The sequence below is a fragment of the Mustela nivalis genome (genome assembly GCF_964662115.1).
Source record: "Mustela nivalis genome assembly, chromosome: 4".
NCBI classification, from domain to species: Eukaryota; Metazoa; Chordata; class Mammalia; order Carnivora; family Mustelidae; genus Mustela; species Mustela nivalis.
Genome location: NC_139023.1, coordinates 37,632,501 through 37,656,742, shown reverse-complemented (window position 1 = coordinate 37,656,742; position 24,242 = coordinate 37,632,501). Strand labels below are relative to the sequence as shown.

Below are 24,242 nucleotides of genomic sequence, written 5' to 3'. Positions count from 1 at the left end.
TAGTTCTGTAAGACAGCTTTGGCCCAAAGCAAGTGGCTTTGGTTGAGTACCCACGGTGTGCAAGGAACTCAACTAAGTTATTTCATTTTATTTCAACGGAAGTGCATTATTTTATTTCACTTAAAGCTCACTACACACCTAAGAAGTACATATGATAATGATAGCAAATTTAAGGCACAAACTGAGGCACAAAAAGACTCTCAGGAACCAACAATTGACAGAGTGGGGTTTAAGCACAGACGTTCCCCAGGGCCTGCATGCTCAGGTAGCCTTGTACTAGGGAAAGAAAGTGCCAGCTTTAGAGTTAATCACAGCCAGGTTCAACCCTCCATTCACTCTCTCGGAGGTCCCAGCCATGAGACCCCAACCCCTCTTGAACCTTGCTATCCCCACTATCAGAAAGGAAATCAGTAAGAGCTCCTTCATTTTCCTCACCATATTTTTGGCAAAGATAGATGAGACAACCAAGGGAAAAAAAAAGAATTTGTAAGTAACTATGAAGCAGGATCAATTCTGAGAGTTCCAGACTTGCCTGACAAAAGGTTGCTGAGAGTCTATCAGCCTAGAAGATTATTTATATGAAAGTTGAGGTACGTTCTGGGTAAGAAATTAACCTGTGTTTACAGGTTCTGAAATAACTGAATAAATGCGATACGGCCAGACAGAATTCTATTTGCAGGGGTCAGGGTGGATTTGCTTAAGACCACACATACATATTTATATAAATATATTTATATGTATATGTGTATATACACATACGTATTTATGTACAGCCCCTTGAACAATGTGGGGACCAGGGGTATTGGCCCTGCACAGCTGAGAATCCACATGTAACTTTTGACTCCCTCAGAACTTAACTGCTAATCACTTATTATTGATTGGATAATCAACTGCTAATATAAACAGTTGATTAACACATATTTTATATGTTATATGGATTAATACTATATTCTTACAATGAAGGGAGCTAGAGAAAGGCAAATGTTATTTGGAAAATTATTAATAAAAGAAAATACATTTAGTGTGCTGTGTTGTATTTATCGAAAAAAAATCATTCAAGGGTCAACTGTATATTAAGCAAATAAATATATTTTATTAAATATGTATAAATATATATTAGATATTCTATTTTAAATACACAACATATTAATATGTATTTGAAGCATCAGAAGCTATCAAAATAGAGTGCCATAGTTATTAGAGAAATCTATTTCTCAGTTTAGGCCCTCAGATGCATGATTGTGTCCTAAAGAGAAAGTTTTTAATTTAAAAATGGAAGACCTCATTCACTAAACTCTGTGACACATCAGGGCACAAACAACATTACTGTCATGTAACAGGATGGATGGGTAGGGAGCCACTTTCTTCTTTCTGTCACACTTTACCACAGGCCCTACCTACCAGGAGGATTTAGGGCGGCCACTAGTGGAGAATGGCTTCCTGTTGGAAGAACCTAGGAACAACCATGAGCTCCGTGTGGAGCCAGTCAGGATGTGTCAGAACGACGGCAGAGTTGCAGAACAAACCCACAGCGGACCCCTGGTGCGGGACAACTGTGCTTATATGACACCTCCGGAACAAAAGTGCCATATGCGTAGAAACCATCATGGCACAGTACATGGCACTGCCCATGGAAGCCCCAGGAAGGGAAACTGTTGTGCCTACAAAAGGAGTGCTGGTGGCTGCGTTCCCTGGCTGAACACTGAGGGGTACGTAGCAGAACAGTGTGGCTGCTCAGAGGAAAGCCTGTGAGACTGCTCGGAGCACTTGGAAAGGACTGTGCCAGAAGCTAGAGTTTCTGGAGGAGGAGGTAGGCACCAGAGCCAAGTCATCTGTGTGACCCCTGGGAGGTAATTTATGGATTAGCCGTGATTATGAGTACTGTCTTACTACAGTGTTAGGTATGTAAGAAGCAAGCCAAATTTCACTTTGGTCCTGGTATTAGAAAACTTTGTCATGTTTTGAACAAAGATAGTTCTTTCATTTTTCTATGCACTTGGTAGGATCCATTTGGGATCCAGGTTGATAACCAGTGTAGATCCTAAATAATGTTTTTCTTGCCACCATACTTCAATATCAGAGTCACCCAGTTGGCTTGGTGTGAATATGGCCTTGTCTGAGGCCAAGTGAATCAATCTGTGAGCTTTTGTTTTTGTTTTGTTTTTGTTTTTGTTTTAATCAAGCTGTGAGCTTAGTTTTTTTTTTTTTCTTTTATTTCAGATTAATTTACATGAACCCTAAGGTTTGAGAACTACTGCTTTACTTTCTCAGTGAGGAGAAAATAAAACCCCTTTGTCAAGAGAGTGGTAGTTAGGAGCAAGGTATAGGTCTTGCAAAGAGTAGTGAAGTTTTGAACTATCCACTGAAGGGAAAGTGAAAAGAATCTTCAGGGATACACAAAAACATTGCAGAGCAGCCCAGTCCCCACAGAAACTGCAGACCTCAAATTTATGATGATAAAAATCCTTATGCTTGTTTACAGAGGGTCCTCATGGTTATGACATATTTATTGAGGTATGGTGTGGCAACTGTTTGATAAATATAAGTACTGATATAAAAGAAGATACAGAAAAGAATATAATAGTTTTTATGAGCAGCAAGTCCATAAAGAGGTATTAAAAATGATTAAAGAAGACAATTGAGGTGATGTAAACTTTATTCAATACATCATGAAGTAGACAGTGTCAGAGATCTACAAAAATGGGGTGGAAGCAGGGAGCGCCTGGGTGACTCCATGTGTTAAGTATCTCTGCCTTCTGCTCAGGTCATGATCTCAGGGTCCTGGGATCGAGCCCCGCATCGGGCTCTCTACTCAGCGGGGAGCCTGCTTCCTCCTCTCTCTGCCTCCCTCTCTGCCTACTTATGATCTCACTCTCTGTGTCAAATAAATAAAAACCTAAAAAAATGTGGTAGAAGGAAAGAAGTTTTTATAGGATGACTAAAGAACAAGGAAGAGACAAATGGAAAACATCTGATTGTCTGTGGTCACATAGTTGCTCTTGTTTGAAGTGAGAGGCCCAAAGTTGCCCTGGCCTTTGAGGACTGGCTGGATGAATATACTGGATTTCTGCTCAGCAGAGCATTTACAGGGACACAAAAATTAATTAAGTTTTGGTTTTCTGACCTTGCACCCTGGGCAGAAGCACCTCCATCCTCCATCGTGGCCTAAAGATTTATTTAAAAAGAGGCACTAGAATGCCTGGTTGGCTCAGTTGGTTGAATGTCTGCGTTTGGCTCTGATCATGATTCCAGGGTCCTGGGATTGAGCCATGCATTGGGTTCCCTGCTCAGCGAGGAAACTTGCATCTCCCCCTTTTTGTGTTCCCTTTCTCTCCCTGTCTCTCCCTATCAAACAAACAATCTTAAAATTTTTGTATAAAAAATAAAAAACAAACAAAGGCACAGTCATGTCTTGAAAGGGGCCTCAACATGCAGAGCTCTGGTTGACAGCTGGGTCTCCGTTATGCTGCTGCTTCTCTGCTCACATTGATACTATAGTTCTGGGGTAGCAGGAAAAAGGCAGCCCTTGATCATCATCAAACCATTAAGCCAGTCCAAACTACCAGACCTCATTGAGGAAGATTTCAAGCAATTCCTGCTTCCAATCATCAGCAAGATGCAGGAGGACATTCCAATTTGCTCTCACGTGCAAGCAAGAGCTTATATGGAGAATAGGAGGCCGCTGTGGAAAATGGACAGTCTGCTCATCCAAATAAAAACCATATAAAGGCCTCGAGGAAAGCACCCTGGATCATTTTTAGAATCCAAAAGACAGAGTGCAGGAGTGACCAAATAATGTGAAGAAGGCCAAAGAGAAGGCCCAAGAGATTCTAAAGATGGCAGGGAGGCATTGATTAACCTAGTCTAGGAGATAGAGAAAAGCAAATAAGTCATCTTGGAGGATCAGAAGTTTCCAGCCGGTGGTTTCTGGTCAAATGATGGAGATTGACAGACACCATAGAGACGCTGGAAGTATAGAGCCTTTTGTGTTTTCTTCTTCTTTCTCTCCTTTTTTCTCTTCTCTGTCTACATGTTATCCTCTCACTTATACTACGGTTCTATAACGGTTGGTCTGTGGTTGATGACTTCAGTATGAATTTGGATTGTTAAATGTTTGTTTGGGGAGGTAACTTTTTTTTTTTTGGTCTTTTTTGAAAATGTTCTCACACAAGAGAATGAAGGCCTCGACTGTAAACTCATGCAGGAGTTGCACAGGTACCTAGACTTCGGTTATTTCTAAATGTCGAGGTGCTTTGCCCTTTTGTGTGTGACCGGATAGCTCCCCCAGAACTTTGGGTCTGGGTGTGACTTGTAAGACTCAGAATTGGGTTTCTCCAGCTCTGGAGGTGCTGAAGGAGCTACGTGGCTGCTAGAAGACAGCCCCACGCAGCAAGGGCTAACGAAGCTGAACGAGGGACAGACAACAGCTGGCGATGTGAATGGGGCTGATAGGGCGAGGATGGATGAATCCGAAGGAGCAGAGAATGGTATTGCCTATATTTTGAGACTTTAATTTCTGGGTGAGGCCAAAGGAGGAGAGATATGTTTTGTACAAAATTTGTATTTCAGTGACACATTAACTGACATAACCGTTTGGTCCACTTGCTTGGAGAACCTAACTCAGCTTTGTTTTACATGGAACCTAGAACAGAAGACACGATCTTCATATTCTATACAGGGTGATGGAATCCCCTGATGCATTTCAGGGATTCTGGACATAGGATGAAAGAGATATTTACAAAGGCTGTTGAGGGTTGGGGAAGAAAAGTGAGGACTGTCTACTTTGGACCCTACACTGAATAGGGAATAGGTATCTTCAACGTTCTGTGAGTAGTCCAGCCTTAAGTTCATTTACATAGCAGAACTGATAAGTATTTGGGGCCAAAACCTTACTAGGAAGGGAAAAAAGGTTGCCATATTAACAAAGCTATTCATTTGCTTGAAAAAGGAAAAGGATACATTAGAGTGCTGAAAGCCAAACTGGGGAAAGAAAACAGACATATATGAATGGTATTAGCAACAACACAAGACAACATTATGTTAAAAGATAAATTAAGTGATAGTACCTAATTCCTAAATATGAAAGCAGGGACTAGAGAAGTTGATAAAAGAAGTGAAATATGACAGCTGCCTTAAAAATATGGTAGGATTTGTAGGAGATCATTCACGTCAAGAGAAGATAACGTCATATAAACAGTTTATACTACCCTATGTGTATAATGCCATTTCTAGCACTGTAAAGAATTAATATAGGAACAAGATGTTTTTTGGCTCTCAAAGACATTCCAATCTAATAAATAGAGGTTTATAATAAATAGAGGTTCATAGCAGGTTCTTAGAGTGGTAAAAAGCATAATGAAGGGAAACTTTTGAAGGTGCCTTGGGAAATAATGTTGAGTAAAATAATAAATATGCTCAAGTCCTGTTTTTTTGGGGGGTTGCACAAAAAAGATCAGGATGCTACATATATGAGCTCAACTAAAAAATGGTTTGCTTGAGATGCCTGGGTGGATCAGTGGGTTAAGCCTCTGCCTTCGGCTCAGGTCATGACCCCAGGGTGCTGGGATTGAGCCCCACATCGGGCTCTTTGCTCAGCGGGGAGCCTGCTTCTTCCTCTCTCTCTGCCTGCCTCTCTGCCTACTTATAATCTCTCTCTTTGTCCAATAAATAAATAAAATTTAAGAAAAATGGTTTGCTTGGTTTTAAGAATTCAGTAAGAGGGTTGTATTTAGGCAACATGGAAAGATTAATAATTGAAGGAGTCTTAACAACAGTGGCCTATAAAACTCAAGACACAATACCATTTCAGGTGTGAATGGATTTCTTGGCTTCCAATTTTTTTTTTTTTAACCAGTTTTAAGTTAATGAGACCTGCACTGCATGTAGCAGTATAAATAAGACACAGTTGTATGTATCTGAATTACTTATCATTTTATACTGATGCCTTTTCGAGGCTAATGGTGAAGGGAAAGCTGCTACTTACACCCCACTACACTCTTTTACAGGGTAGGTGTGTTTTATAGAGCAGTAGGGAGCCAGGTTTAGATTTTGCCAACAATCTCCCTGAGTAATGACATTTCGAACATGGCATTTAAGAAATTGTATTCAGCAAAATAAAATACACACTATTAATATAAAAGCAGGCACTCTTAGAATAGAGAACATTCCTTTACCAAATAGTAGAAGCTGAGAAGAAGCAACAGAATGATTCCTTTGGATTAGAACAGGGAAGAGAGGGAAGAGAGAAGTAGGACACAATTAGAGTCAGGGCCACCAAGGAGGCATCCAGGAAGCCAAACACCCCACTGCGAATCTGGAAATCTGTGGGAGGGACATAGGACAAGCAGAAGCTTCCCTGTTCTTCCTGGAGCTGACCTTGAGAACTAGTGGGATTTGAAAGATGATGTGCAAGGCAAAAATAGTGCAGACAAAAATCATGTGCAAAAAAAAAAAAGGAAGAAAAAGGAGGGAAAGGGAGCACTCAACATCCCTGATGAAGAGGCCAAGTGGGAGACCAGCATAGTGCCTTCAAGGCTAAAAGTCTAAGAGGCAGAGATTTCCATGCTGCTCCAACTCACTACATCTATGGTCGGTGTCAGAAGAACTGGGCTTGAATTTTCATGTATTTGAAAAAGTGCATGTTCTTAAACACTAGAATCATACTCTATGAGACATTTTTGAAGAAAGAAGGACTGAGGGGGAAATTATTTATACAAAAAAGAAACACAGTGTCTTTTGTCTCAGGCTCAATCCAGGCCATGTGCCCTTTGATGGGAAAGACAGACTCTCCTTCACTTGCTTAGGTTTAAGCACATAATTGATTTTTAAAAACTTACATGTATTTACTTTGCAATTCCACAGTATTAATATACTTGAACCTTTGTGGTTCTTATTTTAGTTCCTTGTTTCCCCTCATTAAAACTTCTTAATAGAAAATGTATAAACATGTTTATGTGATGTCTATGACAGGAATATCTACAGAATACGACATTCAGATTTAGCCACTTAGACTGAAATCTCCCTATGAACCACCAGTGAGCTACATGTTAGGGTAACACACTCAGATTATTCTTGTATCATTGTTATGAAGCAAGGATTTAAAAGGAGTTTTTATTTTGAAAAGTATTGAAGCTTATGTGAGGACTATCTTTGATCAGGCACTTGGCAATTTGATAGTTTAGAGAGGAAAATATTCAAATGTAAGAAAAATTTCACCTCTTATCTTAAATGGTAGAGGCATTTGTGCTTGAGAAATTCTTATAGGAGTGAGGCATTTATAGCTAATGACTTTTTCACAATAAAAATTGGTGTCATTAAATATTGTATGAATACATTGTCCTTAAAAATTAACTTTGAAGGAAGCCTGGGTGGCTCAGTCCTTAAGCATCTATCTTTAGCTCAGGTCATGATCCCTAGGTCCTGGGATTGAGTCCTGCATCGGTTCCCTGCTCAGTGGGGAGCCTGCTTCTCGCTCTGCCAGCTGCTCCCCCTGCTGTGGTCCCTCTCTCGCTGTCTCTCTCTCTCTATCAAATAAATAAATAAAATCTTAAAAAAAATTAACTTTGAGGGGCGCCTGGGTGGCTCAGTGGGTTAAGCCGCTGCCTTTGGCTCAGGTCATGATCTCAGGGTCCTGGAATCGAGTCCCATCGGGCTCTCTGCTCAGCAGGGAGCCTGCTTCCTCCTCCTCTCTCTCTCTCTGCCTACTTGTGATCTCTCTCTGTCAAATAAACAAATAAAATCTTTAAAAAAAAAAAATTAACTTTGAGGAGCACCAGGGTGTCTCAATGGGTGAAGTGCTTGCCTTCAGCTCAGGTCATGATCTTGGGGTTCTGGATTGAGTTCCCTGTCAGGCTCCCTGTTCAGTGGAGAGTCTCCCTCTCCTGCCTCTCCATTGTGTGCTTTCTCTCTCTCTTCTCAAATAAATAAATAAAATATTTTAAAAAATTAACTTTGATTACCAGTCTTAATTTTCTGAAATTCTGTATGGATTCTAATATATTAGTTCATATGCTTTTATGTGTGTATTATTTTGACCATCTGGACAATATTAATGAGAACTATTAGCTCCTCAACAACTTTATTGTTCACAGCAGTACCTTAAGTAGGATCACTGAAATATTCTTTACAGTGCATACATGCAAAATTGTTTCCACTGTAAATTACTACTGTAGCATTTTCTGTCACAAGTGCATGTGCATACGTGGAAATCTATGTCAGGTTTCGTAGGCAACCTTTTAAAAACCTACCTGAAATTTGGAAAATTATCTGTAGAAGGTATTTTTTCCTTCAGGATTATCTGTATTTTCCAAAACTTTCCAAAAATTAAAAGGTATTTAAACTTACTCTATGGGGGAGAAAAAGGGTTTTATTGAAATAATTATGGATTCCTAGGAAGTTGGAAAATAGAGTACAGAGAGGTCTGAGGTAACCTTTACCACATTCTCCTTAGCGGTTACATTTTACATAACTACACCACAACATCAAAACCAAAAAGTTGACATGGATATAATGTGTGTATATAGTTCTAGGCCATTTTATCTTATGTATAGATTGTGTAACCCTTGCATTCAAGATACAGAACTATTTTATCACCACAAAGATCTCCCTTGTGCTACTTGCTTAAATTGCTATTTCTCTCTCTCTCTCCCTCTCTTTTTGTGAGGTTTAAGCACATAGTTGATTTTTTTTAATCATTTTATCATTTTTATAATTTTATACTGATTTATTTATCTGATGCTTTATGGTCATCTCCCAGCATCCATAACTCCTGGCAATTTCTAATCTATTCTCCATCTCTATAATTCTGTAATTCCAAGAATGTGATATAGATGGAATCATAGAATATAAGATCTTTTAAGACTGGAGTTTTTCACTCAACCATTGGGGAGAGGACCAAGGAAATTGTTGCTCGTATCAGTGATTGGTCCCTTTTATTACTGAAGAGCACCCCATAGTGTGAATGTCCCATAGTTTGTTTAACCATTCACTACTCCAGGAATTGTGAATTGTTTCCATTTTGGGGCTGTTACAAACAAAGCTCTTATGAACATTTGTATACAGGTTTTTGAGATTTTTTCTTTCAATAAATCACATTTCAGAGCTGAGACCAGAGAGATAAATAAATTATAATAAATAAAGTAATGATTATATATTTGAATACTCTTGACAAAATACTGGCTTTAAAATAATATCTGCACAAAAACATGATTATTTTTGGCATGATGTATGCACATTGACTCACTCATTCATTCTTGAAAATTATTGATAGAGAACTCAGGACTTGTGCTGAGTGCTGGGGCAAGTTGCCTTCCCCATCAGGGCTTTTATAAAATAGTGCCTTTGCTGCATACAGGTAGCTTGCTCTTATGTTCGTTGGTTTTCACAGTTTCAAATTTTAGCTGGAAAATATTTATTCTGAGTTAACATGACTGCTATGCTAATATTTAAACGTGTAGTCTTAAATTTAAATTCGCTGAAAGATTTGGGTTAATATATTTTGCCTTATCTTAGGAAAAGCAATTGCCAAGCATGCATACACAAATATACAATCTACTTTTGCAAGGTGTGCAATTCAGTACTTCTTTCAAATAGGGGTGAGGTTCAGATGGATTTTTACTTGTAGCCTGTTCACAAATTAATGAATTCTTCTGCTTATTCTGTGTCCTTTTTCTCCCATAGCATAAAAAATTGATCAACCGCCCACAGAGTACCAAAATAATTTCTACTGATCCTGTAGGTAAGAAATATTTGCTTAGTCCTCCTTACAGGGGCATTGTTTTTCCTCTTATATTTTATACTATGTGGATTGTGTAAAAAAAAGGGTGGAGAGAGTGACTTTGCAATTAACGAATAATTACATTCATCAGCCTAATAAATGAGTTTTCCTTTGGAAATCATACACATATAAACCAAAATATTCTCAAATATGGGTGTAATTAAAATTGTTAAAATCTCTAAGAAATATGAGCCCTGCTAAGATAATATTAATTGCTTGATTTGGTAAATAAACAACTACAGTTTGTTCTGAAATGTTGACAATTAATTCATGGATCTAAGTGTGGTCACTTCAACTCTACATTCAAGGCCAATAGCTTTTAAATAGAGGTATGTTGGTATGAAATCACAAAAAAAGAAACATTTAATAGTTGATTGTGGGTATACATAATTCCATTATATAACAATGATGTGGACTTCAAGGTAGTATCTGACATTTTTTTAAAAGATTTTATTTATTTATTTGACAGAGATCACAAATAGGCAGAGAAGCAGGCAGAGAGAGAGGGAGGAAGCAGGCTCCCTGCCGAGCAGAAAGCCTGATGTAGGGCTCAATCCCAGGACCCTGGGATCATGACCTGAGCCGAAGGCAGAGGCTTTATCTCACTGAGCCACCCAGGTGCCCCAGAATTTGACATTTTTATTCTATTTTAGCTTTTGAAACAATCATTTCATAATGTTAATGGTCACAAAATAATTATTGGTCTTCAAATAATTTATTATTTGATCTTGGTCTTCAAAAGATACCAATGAGTCTGCTTTGACTACAGTGTCGGGCCACCACTGATGGCACAGAGTTTCATTCAGGGGTTATCTGTATGGATTGTATGTGCAGGCTTTACCCAATTACATTAAATGTGAGAATAGGCATAAACCTTAGTGTTATACCCCATCTCAGAAACAATAAAAACCATTTCAAACAAAGAACAGGTGATGTAGAAAAACTCAATTAAACCTACCAAAGCCCAAACTGAGAAAACCCCGCAAAGCAAATCTGAAACAACAACAACAACAACAACAACAACAACAACAACAAACAGCAGTAGTGGGACACCTGGATGGCTCAGTTGGTTCAGTGTTGGCTTCAGCTCAGGTCATGGTGTTGGGGTCCCGGGATGGAGCCGACATCAGCTCCTTTCTTGGTGCGGGAGGTGGGGGGTGGGGCATGGATATGTATGTGTGTGTGGGGGGGGTCTGCTTCTCCCTCTCCCTTAGCCCCTCCCCTTGTTTCTGCTCACTCTGTTTTGCTCTCAACTAAACAAATAAAATCTTGAGCAGCAGCAACAACAACAACAAAAACCGAAAACGGAAACAAAACCCAGCTGTAGTATTTGAAAACCTGGCAAGTTTTGTAGGGTTGCTACCTCTTGAAGAATTTGATGTCTACAGAAAAGCACTCTCTTTGCCATTGCCAACAACCAGCGGAGAGCGCAAGAGTGCAATCATCCCTCCTGTGTGTAGAGGAAGTCCTAGGTTGTGATGGTGTGAGGTCTCTCACAACCAAGCCGCTGCAGGAAGGATGGTGGTAAGCGAGGTCAGAGCAGGACAAAACTGTGAGAAGTTTTAAATGCCAAGAGAGGACATTCAGACAGTAGGAGGAGCCGCTATGAAACTTACTAACAAGGAATGGGTGAGACTTTGAAAACTGTTCAATGTATAGAAGACTGAAGTGGGTCGCAACTGGTAGCAGGGATAGGAGTTAAAGTCCTGGTTTGTGATACCCCAGAAAAGAGAAGCGGAGCATGACTGAGATTGTCAGTTAGGCTGGCAAGGAGGGGAAGTATCTGAGGTAGGTTTAGAGTTAGGACATGGGTGTGGGGATAAGAAATAAGCATTGAGAAATTTGAATAATGTAACATGTTTCAGCTCACTCAGCAGAGTGGTCACATTCACTAAGAAGTGCGTAGGGTGAAGGAAGAATCTAGTTAGAAAAAGGGCAAAGTTGATTTTTGAGTTTAGAAACCTGTAGCTTGAATTGGCTGTGATATATACTGGTACAGACAATTAGGAGATGGATATTGCAAATGCCCGCCAAGATTTAGGGAGACAAAGCCAAAGATAAAGTTATAGCCGAGCTGGGATATTCCTTTCCTTTTCTTTTCTTTTCTTTTTTTTTTTTAAGATTTTATTTATGTGAGAAAGGCTGAGCACAAGTGGGGTTGGAGGGAAGGGTAGAAGGAAAAGGAGAAGCAGAGTCCCCACTGATCAGGGAGTCCACCACAGGACTTGATCCCAGGACCCTGAGAGCATGACCTGAACAAACTCATTGGGGGGAGAGGACAGAGAAAAAAGAGGCCTGAGAGAGGAAGTAGTAATTCATCAGAATCAGGAGGATGAGAGTCAACAGAGGGGACAGAGAGGGAGGAGGAGAACCAGGACAGGCCGTAGAACCCAGGGGAAGGAGCGAAATGCTTTCTGGAAATCAGAGAAGCTGCAGACGGAGAGTCGTTAGCTCTGAGTCACAATCAGGAGGGTACTAGGAAGATCAGAAAGAGGATTCCACAGGGTTATAACAGATAGCATATCACCTGTAAAACAAGGGCTTGCGGAGTGAGCCGAAATGATGAACTTGTGGCACTGAGTTTACATTAGGCATACAAATATCTTATGGTTAAAGGGAAGATGGGGAAAGCCTGGTGGCTTGAAACAGTAGCAGAAGCAAGGAAAGGGGAGGCTTGAAGCATGGTAAGGAGGAGACTGAAGGAACAGGTGTGAAGGGAAATTACTTGGTGAAGAACACTGTAGGGGGGACGCCTGGGTGGCTCAGTTGGTTAAGCGGCGGCCTTCGGCTCAGGTCATGATCCCAGCGTCCGGGGATCGAGTCCCACATCTGGCTCCTTGCTCGGCAGGGAGCCTGCTTCTCCCTCTGCCTCTGCCTGCCATTCCGTCTGCTTGTGCTTGCTCTCTCTCCCTCTCTCTCTCTGACAAATAAATAAAATCTTACAAAAAAAAAAAAAAAAAGAAGAACACTGTAGGGAATGGAATCTGGCAAACATGGAGGAGTGAGATTCTGTAAGACGGTGATTTCTAAATGAAAATGAGCTTTAAGAGAACTCACGTCAAATGAATTTGGGTGAATTAGGAGAAACAGACATTGGCTGAGTGAAACAGAAGGTGAGTGGGATTCGGGCTTAAAGATGCTGGAAAAGTTTTTGGTCACTGCTGGGAAAATTTTAAATTGCATTTAGGAAAAAAAAAATTTTAATGGGTGGGTTCACTGCTATAAAGGCTTGACTGGTATACAGAACACAGGGCTAGTTGATGACATTTGGCATAGTTTCATAACCCTGGAGATCTCAGTAGTTGAATGCAGGGTGAGTAAAGCAGGATTGACAGTTGGTAAATTAATAACAATGAAAACTAAAACGGACAACAGATTCCAAGATGGCTGCAAGGCGGTTGTTGATGTACATAGCTGATCATGGGGAACAGCCCGAGCTTCTGATAGTAAGAGGCAAGACTCAGTAGAGATGAGTGATGGGCATCCAAGGACTCGCTGTGTCAATGACAGGGGCAAGAAGCATATTAAGTGACAGGGGCAGAGCTGTGGAAGTTTAGGAAGTAGAGGTCAGCCATAATATTGAGAAACTGATCCCTTGGAGGGAGATAAAACATGAGTATTGGCCGTGAAAGTCAGTTTCTTATGTGGAATCACAGCACAGGTCACTGAAGTCGACAAGATTAAGGAACCATGTGGTCAGATGTATGACTGGGTATCAATAGGGTTACTGATGCTGCCGTCAGCCAATGGCAGGAGAGAGGTGGTGTGGATGGGAACAGGAAGGCCTCCTCATTCATGAGCCTATAGTGCAGGGTGGAAGCAGAATGGGGATTTGAAGAATGAAGCCTGAGGATGTGTGGACTCTATTTCCTGAGTAGCTTTCCTAGAAAAGTGGCATGATTCACAAATTTATGTGCAATTTCTGTGAATGGGTAGGGAGAAGGAATCGTGGAATCAAAGATGGCAGATGCAGAATTCTTGCTCCACATCAGACGAGGCAAGAGTTAGCTGGAGAGTGGTGCAGGCTGGGGCAGAGAGGCAGGGGGATGGGAGGCTCAGGGGCTTGACTGAGCGTGATGGCTCAGAGTTACCCAATGAAAAAGAAACTTTAACAGCCAAACAACAGAAAAATGGCATCATGAGTTTAGTTGGTAGACACAAGTCACAGGATAAGGGAAGAGGTATACTGAAATACAGGATGCATTCAAAGGAGATGTTTGTGGCTGTAAATGGTCCAGAGGCCAGGGGAAATGTTTTGGTCTAAAGGACTGTCCACAGAACTGCTCTTTGGGTTGAATCTTGGTGACTTTGTGTGTGTGTATATTTGGGGTTGGTGGTGAGAGCATTATGTAGTTGCGGTTACAATTTATGCATCAGATTAGTACTAACTAAGAAAACATTTTTTGAGCCCAGGAGTCTCCTTTAACATAGTGCTACTCAAAGTATGGTTGGGGACCCCAGTGTTAGCATCATCTCAGAGTTTGTTTAAAATGCACAATTTTTTTTAAAGATTTTATTTGTTTATTTGACAGAGAGAGACAGAGAGATCACAAGTAGGCAGAGAAAGAGGGGGAAGCAGGCTCCCCACCAAGGAGAGAGCCCTATGTGGGGCTCCATCCCAGGACCCTGAGATCATGACGTGGGCTGAAGGCAGAGGCTTAACCCACTGAGCCACCCAGGCACCCCTAAAATGCCCAATTTTACTTCTACCCTAGTTTTACTTAATTGGACTATCTGGGGTAGAGTGTAAAATTCATTTCACGAACCATCCTGGATCTCAGGGGAGTTAAAAATCTGAGAAGCATTTCTAGTCCTTGTTAATCAGTCGTTCCTTCAGGCGAAGACCCCAGAAATGCCACGGATCCAAAGTTTTTCACTTGTCCCCTGGGGGTGGGTCCAGATCTTTCCACCGTTCAGAGGCCGAAGCAGAGAGCCCTCAGCGTTCCCGGGAGCAGGTGTGGAGGGTGAGATCAGCACTGCCGCGGTCAAAGAGTCCTGATGCCGCGTGTTCTGCGTGTGCCGGCAGGTGCCCTGTGGGATAACCTGCTGCACTGGCTGGCCGAGGAGCTCTCGGAAGAAAACGCCGCGCGCCTCTCCTCGTCCCTCCCGGTTCGCCGCAGCACCGTTGAGCTCATCAGACTCAAGAGCCCTGGTGACCTCACAGAACAGATCCAGGAGCTTCTTTGCTTCTGGAAAAAGTCACTCCCCAAAGCCACCGATAAAGTTCGCCTTCTGGCTCGTCACCTCTGCCAGATCGGCAGGAGGGATCTCGCCGAAGAGCTCAAATTCAAGTGGGAACAGAAGGTGTTCACGGAGCCCCAGCAGTGGTTTGACACGGCCGAGTGACACCCGCTCGTTCTTTCTTTTGCCCTAGGGAAGGGCCATAGCTGCTTTGAAGGAGGTTTCTGTCAACATCTTACTAGCGAGTTTCCAAGTCAAGTTGCTTGAGCTGAGACTCTGATGGATGTGCTAGTTGAGACAGTGGAAGAGCAGTAATCAGATCATAAAAAGCGTTCTCGGGTTTGAGGGCTCCTTCGTGGCTCAGAGATGTACCTTCTGCAAGACTTACTGTCTTGAGTTCAGCCAAGTTTAATAGCATTTGTAATAGAGTTTGCTGTGTTTCCATTTTAATGCAGAGGTTGTTTTCTAAGTGGGAAGGAAAGAGATGATATACAAAATCCCTTTTTTTATTGTTATCTACATAAAAGCAAACCAGTTATGCAGGACTCCAAGCAAGTAATTCACGTTATGCATATACTGTGGAACCCGCAGTTAACAATACCAAATAAATTGAGTTGCAGAGACCGGATGCTGATGATAGTAAATCAGTAAGGAAACAAATAAGCTTGAAATAAATTAAAAATAGAGTAACATCGGCCATTTGCTGCCACAACATTTTCTTTTATTAAAAAAAAATAGAATCTCAGGGTAGGGAAAAATCTCATATTTTATTATTAGTAAAATGAGGTAGTGCAGAGAAAGTGAAAGACCAGTGAAGGGATTTAGGGCGTTTTAATGTAGGAAAACAACGTACTTTTAAATCAGTTTTCATAGAAACCTTATTGTATAAGCCCTATATGTTCATCGTTAAAAAATACTGTAAAAAACACAGAACTGAAAGAAAAAAAGCCCCTTCATCTTTGATAATCCTTGTTAACGTCTAGCGTGTAAACTTTGGGACTTCAGCATTAGCTAAAACAACGTGATATGAATGGGTTATTATAGTCGTATTACCATTTCATTAAGGTGAGACCATCACGGCCTTGGCTTGTCAGCATCAGTGGTATTAATTTTGATTACTGAATACCAGAAAATTTAATGAAATCACATGAAAAATTAAACACTCATGTGGCCCTGAATTTCAAAGACAAGATTTCCTTCTACCAATTAACCAAGGTCTTAGATATCTATTTGGCTACATATTGAACAAAGAGGATTCCAATTTTCAAATATATTCCTATTAAGACACATTTTGGTCATCAAGATATGTATTACTTTTACATGTTTCTAGAAAGGTACAATATTTTTCATGTGCTCTTGGAATGAAGAAAACAGACTGAAATGTTCATTGTTTTTCTGAATACAAAGTAGCAGAGAAGTAGAGTTATCGCCTGGAGTGAGCCAGACACTTTACCTTTAGCCCTTTACGAGCATGAACTGATTGAATCCTCCTGACTCCACTATGAGGTAGTACATTGTTCCAACTTACAGGAGAGGAAAGGAGTTTCCAAAGATTGCCTTGCCTAAGGTCATAAGTGAGTGACATAGCCAGGATCCTTGTTCCAACACTCAAGATTACTATTATGAACATTTTGGGGTATTTTCTTCCAGTTTTTCTTTTTTTCCTAGAAGGAAATATTTCTATTGCTATGTGTATAGATGTATAAATATACACTCATACACACAAACATACTATCTATAAATCACCTTACACATACCGCCACACTCATGCACCTCCTTGCTCAAGCACGTCTTCTCACACCGTCCATGTCTTCATCTCCCCCACACCTAGGCGCTTCCACTCAAATGTACACATACCCTCCTACACACCTCTCACAAACGCCCTTGAATACATCTAACTATCCCTTACACGTACACAGTCTCATGTCCATCTGTACATCCTCACGGGCATGCGTACATTGTCACCAACACATGTCTGAGCACACAGCCCACTCTTACCTCTCACACACACTTACAATCACCCCTCGGTATATGCTCACTCACATACATCCTCCACAGACATGCACACACATAAATAAAATACACGTATTACCTGTTCACTTTCGCAAATACCCGTTCTTCTCACACAGGAATCCACTCACATACATCACATATATACCCTCACAGGCGCTCATCCCTTCTCAATCTCTCTCTCTCTCTCTCTCTCTCACACACACACACACACACACAGTCTCTGACACATCTTTCCAGAATTTAAAAAACACAGGCATATATTACTGCAACAGTAAAATAATATAAGCGTTTATAGACAAAAAAAAGGGGGGTATCTCTTGGGCACTAACTCACTCAGGTTATCAAAGGAATTGGTCTGATAGGGATCCTGTACCTCATGGGGTTAGTGGGCCACACTCACCCCTGCTCTCTGTCAGCTGACCTGTATGGACCACATCAGCGGTTCCTTTGTCTTCTTGTTGGGTTTGGATAATGGAAGCCCCAGCAGGAAGTCGGGCAAGGAGAGGAGAGTGATTTAGATTATTCCTGTCTTGCTCCCTTCAAATTCGTTGGGACCAGCCTGGATCTTTCACCCAAAGGCCACCTCTCCTTTCTAGGCAACTGTCTCCTGGATTTTGGGATCTGCTCCTCCTCTTCTCTCTTCAGGACTAAGGGAAGCAACAGCTTTATTGCCACCCTATCGATACCTTGTGGCTCCCCCACTCCTGCCCATCCTTTAAGATAAAGCCTCCTTTAATTTTTCCAAGTATTATCAGGATTTGCATTAAGATTTTGATACTTCTCATGGCCATATATATATATGAATATGTATACATGTATACATATATATGTGACTTTTTTCAGAATGGGGATTATATATTATGCATACAGCTTTAAATACTACTGTCCATTAAATTATGAACATTTTCTAATATATTAAAATGTTTTTATAGCTGCTGAATATCCCATTCCATAGTCATGCCATTTTAGTATTAGCAATTTTTGAAAATTTAAAAACATAAAATGAAGCAGTATATATTCTTTTATGCCTGGCTTTTTTATATTCAGCTTTATGCTGTTAAAATCCAACCATGTTTTTCATGTGGCAATACTTTGTTATTTCTCCTTAGTAGTTCCTTAATGCACACTAGTCCATTATATGAATATACAGTACATTGCATATCTGTTCCATTTACAGATGAACACTTTAGTAGATTCCAATTTTGAGCTATCATGAACAGCGTTTTGTGAACATTCTGTGCATGGCTTTTAGTGAACATATATATTTATTTCTTCCAGGTATAAACCCAAGAGTTCAATGATTGTTTATCATAATTAATTTAAATGTTCCCCTTTTGTGGTGACTCAGGTGACTTCTTTCTTTTCATACAAATAATACAGCAATGGCCATTTTTCTACACAAGTATGTGAATTGTTATTTCATCAGGATACATTTTTCAAATGGGGATTACTTGCTGAAAGCATTTTAAAGCTTCTTGCTCTATAATGCCAATTGCCATTTTATATTCGAATCATCAGGTTATGAAGATTCTTAGAAAAACAGGATTTTTAAAGAATTCACAAAAAGGAATTAACTTGAGGCACATAACATGAAATTCTACATGCAAGATAAACCTGGATTGTTTTCAGTTGAAAAAAATTGAAAAAAAATATATGGCTTAATTTTTTTACAGTTATTTCTCTACTAATCAATAGAATATATTCCATTGGCATTGCCATTTTTAAAAGGATCAGAAGGAGAAATAATACATCAGACATGTGGACAGTTTCTAGCTTGTCAGAGAGCTTACAGTGTCAAAATAAAGCCAAATCCCAGTGCAAGAATTGCTAAATTCACTTATTCAATAGATATCTATTGAACACAAATTCTGGCTCTAGCAATCTGTTCAACACTATAAGCACAGAAATGAGTAAGAGACAGTTCCCTGGGGATATGCTTTCTGTGTAAAGAAAGAGTCAGCGAATGAGGGCGCCTGGGTGGCTCAGTGGGTTAAGCCGCTGCCTTTAGCTCAGGTCATGATCTCAGGGTCCTGGGATGGAGTCCTGCATGGAGCTCTCTGCTCAGCGGGGAGCCTGCTTCCTCCTCTCTCTCTCTGCCTGCCTCTCTGCCTACTTGTCATCTCTCTCTGTCAAATAAATAAATAAAATCTTTAAAAAAAAAAAAAGAAAGAAAGAGTCGGCGAATGAGATCAACACCTAGTTTATCTGCTGTAATGAACCAGACCCCTCATGCTCAGCCCTTTACAAGCACTGACTTATTTAATACTCCCACTACCCCTTGGGGTAGGTACAGAGCCGCCGGTTTCTGAGAGGAAACTGGAGTTCCGACATTGAAAGCCTTGCCTGAGGTCATAAGTGAGTGACAGAGCCAGGATTCAAATGTCGACTGTTGGCTCGGCTTCCAACATAGCGTGATGCCACCACGCGAAGGGGAAGAAAGAAAGGCAATGGACATATCTGTTTCCCCATTATCCTACTTCATATTTTGCCAAGCAACATTTCTAATTCACATCAGTGATACAAATAGTCTTGAAGTTTAAGGATGGGAATGGGGAAAAGAGCAGGAGGTGAGAGGAAAGTGTGACGTTGACCTCTTTGATATTTGTCCCAACTCAGTTGGTTAAATGTTCTCTTCGACTTATTTAAGAGACTGACAGCTTAGGAAAATACTGCAAAGTTACCAAACACAAGACTGGCGATGCACAAATACTGGGTTATTTGTAGCTATGAGTAGCCACCGATGGTTAGAGCTACTTTGCCACAATTTGGCTAATCAGGCACATCAACAACCCTTCAAAGTAGTGGCTGCGAAACAGGATATTTATTTAGCAATTATTAATAATTTAATAAAAATAGTTTTATACCACAGAGGAGTATGAATGTTTCTACCATTCAGACCAATCTACATATCTGAATAACATAATTTCACTAATGAAAACCCATTATAACCATCATTTTGCTAATTATTAAGCACTAAATATCCCAAATAAAAGCTTATAACATTTATTATTCTAATTAACAAAACTTAGGGTGTTAAGCCATAGTTATCTTAATCAAATACATACTATATCTGTAACATAAATTCATGATTACAATTGATTATTCCTAAAAAATGTGGCTTAAATGTACACACACAATATTACATTGTACATTCTGCAGTATTTTAGAGTAAGATAGAAACCTCGTAGCAGACAAGTTAGATAGACTTTGAAGGCACCATAATCCAATTTTCAAAATATCTAAATTTTGTGGGGAAAGTTCTATTTTCCTACCCAGTGTTTGTTGTGGGGTGTGCTGTTATTGACATTTTGAATGGAAAATATTTTTTTAAGTAACCTGAACCTGGTGATGCACTGAAGACCATTTAGCACCCCTGACCTCTGCCCACCAAATGCACACAGCACCCCCCCACCCCAGTAAATATGAGAAGCAAAATTCCTTCCACACGGTTCCAGTCAGGGGGTGGGTGTTGGGAGAGTATGGAAATGCTATCACTGGACTTTAGAATAGGGTGCCATCGACCTTAAGGGAGAGTGTTGAGAACTACTGTTTCAATCCACTTTTGGCTTGGAGCAGGGCATAAAAGAAAGGGGGCAGAATAAGCCCAAGGAAATTTAGCACGTCATCAGCAAAAGAGGGCCCAACTTCAAATTCCCCAACTGGTGTCAGTGTTTATGAGAAAGATCAATGACTCTCTGATGACTTGCTCAGAAATATTTTCAGTGAGAAATTTCCTCTGAGTTATAATCCAGAGTTGTGCTGTAGAATGAGAAGTTTGTCGAAGGTTCGAATTCAGGCCCCTGAAAGGTAGAGAACAGTGATAGCTCGGAAGAAAAGAGAAATGCTGAGTGAGGTCAAAGTAGTGGCTGACATGCAGGCGTGCGTTTCCCCTTTCGCTGAGCAAACATGGCTTCTGGGACTCAATGCCATGAGAATGCCTCTGTGACATGTCCAGACGCTTTGACAGACATTTTGACATTCTCAGCTTGCCCCTTGTCCCAGGCCTTTGCTGCTGATGTGACCAATTTCCTTCACTCTGCATTTATGACCTAACGTGCTAAATAATTTACATTTCAATTACGGTTCCTATTGACTTTTGGTAAACTCCCAGCTTTGTGCACCTCTCCAAGGGTCAGAGAGCTTGTCCATTGTTCGTTGATGTAATCTTATTACTTTGACCTCTGTCTGGCACGCCATGCATGTTTCTGTTTTGTTATCCTTACTTTCCAGATGACAACCTGCAACTTAGAGTTACAGTGATACCCAGTCAGTGCTAGAGCCTGGATTAGAGGCCAAATAAGTCTGTTTCCAAAGTCTTTTTTCCTCTACTATCACTTTCTGCCCCTGGTTCTACCCCCAGACTCCACCCCCATAGTCCTCTGTGTTCCATAACCTCGGGTAACATTTTTCCAGTTCCCTAAATAACCCAAGACTGGGTTCATTGCTCATGGCTATTCCAAAGTCTAGTTACAGCTCTTCTATACTCTGTTGTAACTGCCTATTTACCTGTGTTTTTCTCCAGCCCGTTTGCAAGTATCCGGAGGGCAGGGACTGAGTTTTGTTCATGGTTGAATTTCTCATACCCTTCCGGGTCCCAGCATGTAGTAGGCACTCCTTAAGTCTTGTTGAATTAATACTTGTGTGACATTTATGTGCTGACAGGCTATGACCCTCCTACCCTCTTCTGTTTTCCTTCTGAAAGCAACCCTGTAGGGCAGAAGTCATGTCTAAAAAGATAAAAGTGAGCTTGGACTGTGAACATCTGACCTGCCATTTATCAGTCTATACTAGCAGACAGAGATGAAGCCCACTCCAAAATTAACAGGATTCAATATTTCTCCCAGGAACATACTGTAGCTGTAACGTGTCCCTTTTTTTGAGTAACTGTTGCCTTTTTATTCACTGAGAAACATGGTTTTTCAAAATCACAGACTCTTACAAACTTTGCTTCTGAAATCACATCAGTAAGAAAGAAATATTCCTCTCTTGCCAGGAGGTTCCTAAGGCCTTTAGACACAGAATCGCAGTCTTCGCTGATGATCCAGGTGCAGCGTTTCAGAGAGAGGGTTTCTGGTTACGACATCACACGTCGATCTCAATGTTACTGTTTTCAAGGGACCAGGACCCTGGGTCTGTTTGCAGTGTGGACCCAGTGTTAGTCCCTTTACACAAACGCTGCTTTGCTGTAAGCCCATGCAAATACTCAACTCCACCCTATGTCTATGTCTTAAAATAACTCTATCTTTGCTCTTGTTTACTGAGACACCCCTGTTCCTGTGGCAAGCAATCTCCCGTACTGCAATGAGTCAGTTAACCCTGACTTTGTTGAACTTTATTTGAGTCTCTGGTAGTCTTTGGTTGATCAAACTCAGACATCTCTGCTTCCGTGCACTGGCCCAGTAGTTTTCAGATAGGCTGCCCGTTAGAATCAGTAGGGGATATCTGGCCCCATCCTGAGAAATTCTGATTAAGTAGTCTGGGGTGGGTCTGGGGAATCAGAATTCCAAAGGTGTCCAGTTGATTCTGCAGCCAAGGCTAAGAATCATTTTTCTAGCCAAATGACCGCAGGAAAACTCTGAAGGGGTGTTAAAACCCGGTTTGACAGAACCATGGGTCAGCCCCCTAAATCCGTGCCACTGGCTACAGAACTGAGGAATCTGTACTCTGAGTGAATCCCTCAAGGATGTTTATGCACATGGAAGTTTGAGGACGTTGCTGGTGATTTACTTCCTGTCTTAAGCACTGTCAGTTTTATTTTTATTTTTCATGCTCAGCACAGAACACAGAGTAGCATAGGAGGGAAAGAGAAGGGGAACAGGGAAGGCTCTGTTCTGTGCTGAATATACAAGACTTTTTCTTTCAGTTTATGGGCGTATTTTAAGACAATTTATCTCTTCACAAGAAGCAGGGTGGAGTCGGGAGCTGAGACAGGGAACTGCAATTGTTGGGAAGGAGGAGCCCTTGACCCAGGCCTCAGAGTAACAGAGGAACATGAAATACAGTTTTAAAAAAGTCTTTCTTAGTGAAAAAAGCTGTGCCACAATCACAAAGATGGACAGACTTTTCTGGAAGTGATTCTTGTATCCCTTTAAATCTGGTCCCATTAATAGATTGCACACTAAGCTTACAGTGAATTAATATTTTTTAATCTCTTCTTTCATTTTAAAGAGCAAAACTCTATTCTATTGTATTTTTTTGTGTGTGCTAAAGAACTTAAAAGGCACTGCATTAGATTATATTATTTTTAGACTTCTTTTTGGTCATTTTTATGGACACCGAGGGCCTCAAAAATTCAAAGAGGCTCAAGGTTTGGTCCACCTAAATGGCCCTGTCTGTGTCTTGCAAGTTGAAACCAATCTTTAGAAATAGTCAGTGCAAATGCCTAATGCCTGCCACTAGAGGGCCTCTGTGTCCCAGATAAAATTAAGGACTCATTTAAGACTACAGAGAAAATCCCTTCATGTTGTCAAAGAAGTGTCTTCTATGGTTTAAAAAAATAAAATTGTCTTAGGTTCAAGGGCATAATTTGACCTATGGTCAATATATATCGTTAGTTAATAGTACATAATTTGGGGGCTAACCTCTGGTCTAATAGTCAGAAGTACCCAATTCCCTTTTGATACGAAAAAATGAAGTACATAGAAATTTCTGTATTTATCCAAGTCTTTATGTTATATTGCACCTTCTGTTTCTTCAACTAATGCAATAGAAATAACAATGCAGTCTATTATGGGTCATTGGAACTGATGGATGTAATTTTGCTGAAATTATCTGAGAATAGAAATTGAAAGTATAAATGATTAATAGTACCATGGGGTAAATGTACTTTTGATTCACTTAACTTTCTGATAAATGCTATTGTTGGATGTGATTTCTGAAGAATTGCCTTCTAATTTTTGAAGGTTTTGAATGGAGTGTTCCTATGGTTTGTCAGTAAATAAAAGTGGCTAACATACACTAAAAATAAATCTCTAAATTAAGATTTGTATTTAAAAATAATCAGGTGAAAAAAATAAAAAAATAAAAAATAATCAGGTGATAGTTTTCAGAATATTAGTTTTAGTTATGATTTTATTAAAATAATATATCTCCTGAGACAAATTCTAAAATAAACTGAATAGTCCTTCTTCCACAAAGCATCACAAACATGCAAACCAACAGTGTTGTGACAGCAACAGAAGAGCCCCTGAATATAAAGCAAAAATGAGCAGCACAACCGGAAATAGTCAAATAGACAAAAATGAGCGCTGAAATGTGATTGGGTACACTAAAA

The 24,242-nt window shown here is 40.4% G+C and overlaps 1 protein-coding gene across 2 annotated transcripts in view; it reads left to right on the top strand.

Moving 5' to 3' along the window:
- Positions 1 to 16,245, top strand: part of DTHD1 (death domain containing 1) — an 80,394-nt gene extending 64,149 nt beyond the window's left edge. For both annotated transcript variants that reach the window (XM_082728954.1, XM_082728953.1), the window contains 2 exons: positions 9,679 to 9,736; positions 14,802 to 16,245. In XM_082728954.1, the coding sequence (XP_082585080.1) occupies positions 9,679 to 9,736; positions 14,802 to 15,121 (378 nt within the window). In that variant the 3' untranslated portion in view covers positions 15,122 to 16,245. The remainder of the gene's footprint in view (positions 1 to 9,678; positions 9,737 to 14,801) is intronic.
- The last annotated feature ends 7,997 nt before the right edge of the window (positions 16,246 to 24,242 follow it).